Source organism: Arachis ipaensis, chromosome B02, assembly GCF_000816755.2.
Source record: "Arachis ipaensis cultivar K30076 chromosome B02, Araip1.1, whole genome shotgun sequence".
NCBI classification, from domain to species: domain Eukaryota; kingdom Viridiplantae; phylum Streptophyta; class Magnoliopsida; order Fabales; family Fabaceae; genus Arachis; species Arachis ipaensis.
In genome coordinates this window covers 4,396,552-4,404,870 of record NC_029786.2, presented here as the reverse complement: position 1 = coordinate 4,404,870, position 8,319 = coordinate 4,396,552, and the positions used below count along the sequence as shown (strand labels likewise).

Below are 8,319 nucleotides of genomic sequence, written 5' to 3'. Positions count from 1 at the left end.
GAAAGTCTCGTCTTGTGTCGTGTTTCATGTCTGTAAGTGTGATCAGCATAAGTGGTATTTAAACAAAAGGCATGGTAGTTTCTGGTGATGATTTATGCTTCTATGCACCTTATGTTCTATTATGTATAACACTTTTCCACATGAATTGAAATGATGCATGGTTATGAAGGCTTGCCTGAAAGTATGCTGGAGTTGTTTGCTGTTTATAACTCTTCGAAATTGCGAAGCAACAAACTTCAAGTCATCAGCCATGAGAGCAAAAGCTTCAACTTCAGATATGGTTTCAACAGTTCTTGTTGAAATTGGTAAACTTGGTGTGCAATTTGGATCCAAGGCCCATGTCAAAAGCTCTTCTCCACAGAAGTCACCAGCCCTCAGCTCAGAGGAGTTGAAGAAGCCTGTTCTGCCGCCATTTGTCGTGGCGGTTCTGAGGTTTCCCCGCATAATGAAGAGCATTTCGTCGACCGGATCGCCTTCGCAAACTATGTAGCTCTTCTCTGTGTAAAGAACTGGCTTCAGTCTGTCACACATTGCATCCAACAATTGTTTGTTCATGTTCTCAAACATTGGCACCTACAACAAATGAATAAGTCTAGTCATATAAATCTATCACACATTCAGCAAAGCTTTACTTTGATCGTCAATTTTAAGTATTATTTTTGTCCTTAACATTAAAGAATTATCATTTTCGTTCTCTCATTTTGAATTTGTTTATATTGTTGCCACATGGCATGCTACGTGTCGAAGGAACCACATGGACGAATAGAATGATTGACGAATTTCATTTTCAAATATTAAAAAGCGAATTTTGAAATGCTATACCTTGTGTCAAACTAAAAATAAAGAGATAACAGAGAATACAAATTTTACCAAAAGAAGAAAACAAATATAGAAAGTCACAATTTGACAAATGACAACATAAATAGAATCAAGACATTTTTTTATTTTTTATTTTTCTCTTATTATTTTTTATGTTGAGACACTTATCAAATACAACTGTAGAAAGATGAGCATTAAAATGAACTGAAAGTTAAATCATTACATACTATATAATAACATGTAATACGTTGTTATAAATAATAAAAAACGTATAATATGAGGTGGAAACTCAAGTGCAATCGACTTCACGTGAAGTTGATAATTGAGAGTCGTTAGATGATTTGACTGATTTGACTAAATTTTCATCTAGCAACTCTCAGCTATCAACTTCATGTGAAGTCGACTGCACCTGAGTTTTCACCATGATATGATTAGTTGACTGTATAAAATAGTTTGCATTATTAATTAGATGACTTCAAAAGACGAAAAAACTTACTCTTGTAAGTAATTTCAAGCAAAGATGACGCCTAATGTCTCTTCTGAGATCTTTAGGAAGGTTTCTAATCAATGCTTCCTCCTCAACACCCCTATTCTGTTGCCATTTGTACTGCAAATACCTTCTGATCCTTTCTCTTATGCAATCCGGTAGCATCCGGTGCGACATCCACCGCTCCGCGTCCCTCCTTTTGATCCTCATCTCTTCAACTCTTACAGTTGTAGATTGTAGATATTTCTACAACAACCATGTTCAACACAAATAAAGTAATGAATTCATTTCTTGAAGAAGAAGCAACAAGAAGTATTCTAGGTTTTTTTTTCTTTTGCCTTATTGATTGATATGATCTTTATTACTAATTAATAATAGTTGTAGCCAAGAATGATTTATACCTGCATGTTTCCAATGAGTGATGAGAACAGAACCAATCCAAAGATGGCAATGAGGATAGCAAATATATTCTCCCCAATGTAAGTACTACACAAGAGGTTTTGTCCAAGAGAACTACAAAATAGGACAAACATTATGACTTTATATGAATGTGTTTTTCTCTTTTTTTTTTCAAAGTTAGTGTATTATGTAATGTACCAAGTAGGGGTGCACATGGGGCCGGGTGAAGCCGGGTTCGCCGTGACCCGAATCCGACCCTAAATAATGATCGGGTCTATTTATGAGACCCTTACCCGACCCTAGACCCGATGAAATCGTGTTACTTTCGGGCCACACTTAAGCCGGGTCTAGACCGGGTGAAGCTCGGGTCTTGATCAACTTTATCACGACATTACCAAAAATTAGATTCTACATCTTTTGAACCTCTAAATTTTAAAAAATAATTATTCCATAACAATGCAACATTCGCATAATAATAATTTAGAATCTAATAATAATCATTTAAAGTTTCATAATAATAATTATATCAATTACACATTAAACATTCAAAGTTCAAAAGACAATTAAAACAAAGTTAACAACCAACACAAGATTAACATAATAATAATAATTTATAGTATCATACCAACCAATAACAACAAAATATTAAGTAGCAAACAACTACACGGGTCTAACGGGCCGGGGCCGGGTGACCCGAGACTTGGCCCGAACCCGATTTAATAAATAACCGGGACCATCTATTGAAACCTCGGATCTGACCGGGTCATAACGAAGCCGGGCCAAATTAGCCCCGAAATCATTGGGTCCGGTCCGAGTCTTCGAGCCGGACCGGATCTTGTGCACCCCTAGTACCAAGTTTATGTTAGAATTCTCCCTTCAGATAAATATGTGCAAATTTTTCATGAAAATTAGGTCATTAACACTAACACTAAATAATGATAAATCCACAATATTAAAACAAACAAGGATATAACAAAGTGTTAGTTAGAGGTAATAGGTTATTTGGTTTTCTACTATATTCCTTTGAACTCCATTTAAGAATTTATTACTGGCTAATAGGTTGTTGCATACACAGGATCGGATTCGAACTTTCAACACTTGTTTAAGCCAACGGATGCTGACCAACCCAAGTTGGTTAGAGTGTAATAGATTATTTGATAAGTATATAGATACAATAACTAACATTTCTGTGTACTTATTTATGACTTACCACCGTAGGATAGAATGCGACTCTCATTTTATCCTAAGATGATAAGATAATAATGAGTCTTAAATAAGTACACACAAAATGAATTACAGAAACATTTCTTTTACCGACCTTAAGTTGCGAAAACCCCACCAAAAACAGAAGAAGAACTTCTGAGGAAAATCTGTACTTGATCCTACAATATGAGCCATTAGAGCCTGAGTATATATTCCAAAATTGAAAACATTTTGATCTTTTATGTCATCAGGGTTCTCAAGCTGGCAATAATTATCCTTGCTCAAAAGTAATTGAACTTGTGGATTATTGTTGGCCATTCCACCACAGCTAAGGTATACATAACTGGAGTAATTATGAAATTTCACCACCTTGTGCCAACACCTAACCTCTGCTTCTATTGAGAACAAGTACCAGAAAGCTCCAACCACCTAGTATGAATCATGAAACTTAGCATGACATATTAATGAACACAAAGAAAATAATGAGTATAGTACTATCATTTTAACATAGATTTTAGGGCAAATTTCATTAACCTGTCCTAAGTTTTAGTGAACTTATTCATTGTTTATATCCTGAATTATCCTTTACAGAGAACTAGTGTTATGTTTATATTTTAAAATAATGTAAGGATATTTTGTGCATTATTATTATTATTATTTAAATCTTAGGAGAGATCAATGTTTGTTTTAGAAAATGAAAATGTCAATTTGAATTTTCAAAATTTTGTGGCTCGAAATCAAGTTTGAATTGAATACATATTTTAACTATGTTACTAATGAATCTGATATGCAAAGATATAACAAATTCAATAATTCATATTATTAACCATTAGAAATTCCAACTATCTTTTTACTTTTGAATTTGGTGAAAAAATACTGAGTGCATTTGTTTCTTATAGTATTAAGCTTGATGTATTGTGTCTAATTAAAAATGTTGTTAAACGTTTCTATAAATAAAATTGTTTTCAAAAGAAAAAGAAAAATGAAAGAAATTTTTATCCGTTATTAATATTGCATTTTTTTTATTTTTGATATTGGGTTGAAAATGGTGTTTTTTTGGATTATGGATTGTTGGGGTGTTAATTTTAAACATGACACTCAATTTTTGAGAGGTACAGAAATTGAACTATTCGATTTCTGAAATACAAAAATTGGACCTTTCAATTTCTAAAATGAGTAAAATCGAACCGTTTAATTTCTGTTTTGACAAAATTAAAAAATTTGAGGTACACAATTTTAAAAAACACTAAAAATTATAATATTTTAGTATATCACTCATATCACTTTCGTAGATAAAAAAATTAGCCTTAATGCATTTACCAATAAAAGTAATTTAAATGCTTACTTTTTGCATCTGAGAGTTAAAATAATTTACGAATATTATTTATTAAGAAAAAATTTAAAAAAAAAAACCAAGGAAGGAAATTTCTCTAATGTGAGTAACAAATTAAAATGAACTTACATGACTTGCAAGCATATATAGAAAAAGATTATAGGCAGCACCAGCCCATGCTGTCTCAGTGAGAATACCACAAGTGCTTGTCACTTCTTTGAATAAAAGATACAACCTCAGAAGTCTTGGCACATACTGAGCTAGAATTGTGAACTTCAACATGTTCTTCACCTTGTATGGAAATGTGCTTGATGGTATTGGAAGGATAGCTAAGATGTACATCTAACACCACAATTTTCAAAATGTTAAAATCACCACAAATTATTACATCTTGAGTGAATACCCCACCCGACTCCTCACAATTATCTCGAAAGGACAACGAGGCCCCAAAAAAAAAAAAAAAAAAAACACTCAATCTGGTCTCTGATCTTTTTTTTTTTTTTGACTGATTAGTCCTGTGTAAAAAAAACAACATTCACTTTTTTTGGCACAGGGGCTAATCAGTCCGTAAAAGTAAAGCTCATGGGCCAGGTTGGGTATTTTTTTTTTGTCAAGGACATCGTTGTCTTTTGAGGTAATTGTCAGGGACTGTTTTGGATTTTTCTCTTACATTTTCTTTTACATGAAACTTAACAAACAAGTTATTTACCTGAGGAAGTGGAATAATTGATAGAATATCAATGATGAAATCTGAGCACAAGTATCTGATGACAATGGCTTTTGTGTCATGAATCAACTCACCCCTTCCAAACACACGTGAAGAAGGTGCAATAAACCCTGTTCTAAACTGAAACAAGATCCTAATAATGTAGAAAAGATCAAAGAATGTTCTAAGAGCACAAGCAACAATCTCCAATCTTTTATCCAAACTAAGGCACTTCTTCTCTTCATTGATCACAGGAATGTAGAGGAATAGAGGGTCCACAGAAATTGCCATAACACATATGATCACAAAGATTTTGTTCCATTTTTGAAGCAATGGACCTTGTGGATCAAGAACCTTGATCTTGGTACAACACTTTTTATTGGTTGATTCTTTTCCATCACTTTTATTATTAGTAGGAGTTGCACCTGGTTTTTTTATAACTTTTCTTTTGAAGAATCCATCAGTGGATAGATCATACTTTTCAATAATGCTTGTACTTGAATCTGATCTCCAATCCTCAAATCTGCATTTTTTTGAAATTTGTAGTTAACTACATTGCACAAATACAATTAGAATTGGATATGATAGGATAGACTTTGTTTTTAAACCAAAGAAATTGAATTTAATTTTGATGCACTATAAGACTAAAGTAGTTTTACACGTGCATCCAATTACGTAATGCTACATTAATAAAAATAATTACCTTTCATATTGACTACATAAATGGTCATCCAAAAGAACAGATATGATTACACGACACTGTCAGTATATCAAAATTAAAATAAAAAAATAGATAAATTTAACATCCATATACTAATACATATATCAAGACCTTTTGAGCGCTCACAATAGTAGGCGAAAATCATTAGATAATTTGACAAATTTGACTAAATTATCATCTAAAGATTTTTTATTATCAACTTCACACGAAAACAACTGCACGCGGCCTCACAATAACTCTAAATCCTTTTGTCTGATTTGACTTTATTTCTTATTAATTGTTCCAACCATCTTTTATTATAATTAAACCGATCTTTAAGTTGCTAGCACAAATTTTTCTTACCAGTTGTTCCAACCACATTAAAATCATCAGATTCATCAACTCTCCAACAATGACAATAAGATAAAAACTTTGAAAAGGCCAAGTCAATGATTGAATAGTGTGTAATGTGTTGTCCAAAGTTAAAAATGTGCTATAATTAAATCTCACTAGGTGTAGAATTTCCATATAATTAACAAAATCAGTAACTTAGGTTTAAAATGTATATTTGTTTAACTTTGAGGGACTTAAATGCAATTTTTTATTTTGGTGGGCATCTTTTCTCAATTTCTCGTGGTTGTTTGCTTTCGCCTGTATTATTGTGCTTTTTGGGTTTTGCTTCAAAAGGAATAAAAAGATAATGGGAGTGTGCAATTTAAGGGTGAAGAAGGGCTAAAATGCAAATCTAAATATTTAAGGTTGTTAAATACAATTATAATATTATTTCAGCTGTGTCGTGGTTGTTTTGCTTTTTTTTTAACTTTTTTTAAGCCCAATACTAAATGGGCTCGTCTGTGCTTTATCTTATTTTGGGGATTATTCTGGCTCCTTGTTTTGGGCTTTGAGCCCATCTTGATAACCGAAACTAAGAAAAAAATTTATTTAGTTCAATTGTTTTAAGTAATATTATATTATTTTTTCCACTCATCATACTAATTTCACCTACTAATAAATGTTTCAATTTAAAGTATAAGTAATGGAAATTTTACATTAATTGAGAATGAATTATGCAAAAAAGTATAATATAATTTTAGCTATTGTCTCCCTAGTATTACTATATTAAAAATCAGAAATTAATAAAGTTTGACATACATGAGACAAATATTTTTTTCTTTTTCATAAAAAAAAAATTAGGTGATAAATTCGTCCCTCATCAACATATCAAATTTCAGATATGCCCCAATGTTCACAATAAGAGCTTATAGAGATGAAGTCAATTATTTTTGGAGGTCAATAATAATTAAAAGAAATTAACCTTATTTTTCTTTAATTAAGTGAAAGAAACAAATAACTTTTTCCTTGTGGGAAAAAGAAAAAACTCTAGAAATATATGCAAAAAAAAAAATCAGCTTTAGAAACACAAACCTAACAAACTTTTTCTCAGTCATGATTAAGATTAGAAATTTGTACTTAGCTCAGTAGAAGAGTCCACCCTGCCAAAATAAAAACACAAATTAGAATATTCTGTCTTTGTTTTTATTCTCAATTTGGTAGGGGAACTATTTTTAAAATAATTAAAAAAGAAGGGTAGTATTGAAGTGGAACTATTTTTTAATTAGAATAAAGTTCATACCAAGATAAAATATTGAATCATACATAGAGGTGAAAATTCTCAAAAAATCACATGAATCAAACTCTTAAACTATTTTCTGGAGATAATAAAAAAAAAGTTGACAAATAAATAAATAAATAAATAAAAGAATCAGATGCTTATAATAATAATAAAATGATAAGCAAACATTCAAAACTACTTTGCATTTAGTTATTAATTATTTATTTTTCCATGTAAGTGAAAGATAATAATACTCTAATTTGCAAGAACTTGCAGGGTTTTCCCAAAGAAAAATAAAAAGAAATAGAATTAAATTGATGACACAACATAAAAGAGTATACTAATAATAATAATAAGAAAAATAATTCATGAAAAACCAAAGTAATAGCTTCTATTAATTACCATGCATTTTGCTAATTAATAATATATAATAATAAGGTTGCATGGTATAAATATGCAAAGTACCTTGTATGTAATACAAGTTCATCAAAACTCAAAGGAGCAACAAATTATGTAACACATACCTTATAGCATGAGGAACTTTGATCCTTTAATTTTTCATGAATAATTGAGAAAGAGAAGTTTTTCAAATATAGAAATTTTCCATAAGTAAAAGCAGTATATATTCACTGTTTATAGAAAGATTTCTTTGTTGGCAATTATTGTTTTCATGCAGCTATGAGAGAGAAAGAGAGAGAGAGATATGTGGAAGAAGAAGATGATAGTGATGAGTAAATTGAAGAGAAGAAGCAAAGACTTAGAAAGTGAAAATTGTTGGTCTATGAATCAATTAGTGGTTTTCTTTGACATGTACATCATAATAAAAGTTGAAATAGAAATTATCTCATGATCTACAATAATATTAAAGTTATATTAATAAAGCTAAACTAAATTGACTATATTACGTGTATGTTAAAATCAGTCACTACTATAAAATTAAATAAATGTTTGAATATAAATATATATTAAAAATAAATTAAACTTTACATGTATTTATACACAAATATATTGATGACTAATTTTAGTGTACGAATAATATTTTTTAAACTCAATAAGTTGC

General features: G+C 30.7%; 1 protein-coding gene across 1 annotated transcript in view; it reads right to left on the bottom strand.

Moving 5' to 3' along the window:
• LOC107623551 (cyclic nucleotide-gated ion channel 1) overlaps positions 1–8,069 on the bottom strand; it is a 10,548-nt gene extending 2,479 nt beyond the window's left edge. The window contains exons 1-8 of the mRNA XM_016325879.2: positions 7,784–8,069; positions 7,073–7,140; positions 4,951–5,470; positions 4,371–4,583; positions 3,024–3,337; positions 1,708–1,819; positions 1,316–1,552; positions 176–573 (exon numbers count right to left, since the gene is read on the bottom strand). Coding sequence (XP_016181365.1) covers positions 176–573; positions 1,316–1,552; positions 1,708–1,819; positions 3,024–3,337; positions 4,371–4,583; positions 4,951–5,470; positions 7,073–7,095 — 1,817 coding nt within the window. The 5' untranslated portion in view covers positions 7,096–7,140; positions 7,784–8,069. The remainder of the gene's footprint in view (positions 1–175; positions 574–1,315; positions 1,553–1,707; positions 1,820–3,023; positions 3,338–4,370; positions 4,584–4,950; positions 5,471–7,072; positions 7,141–7,783) is intronic.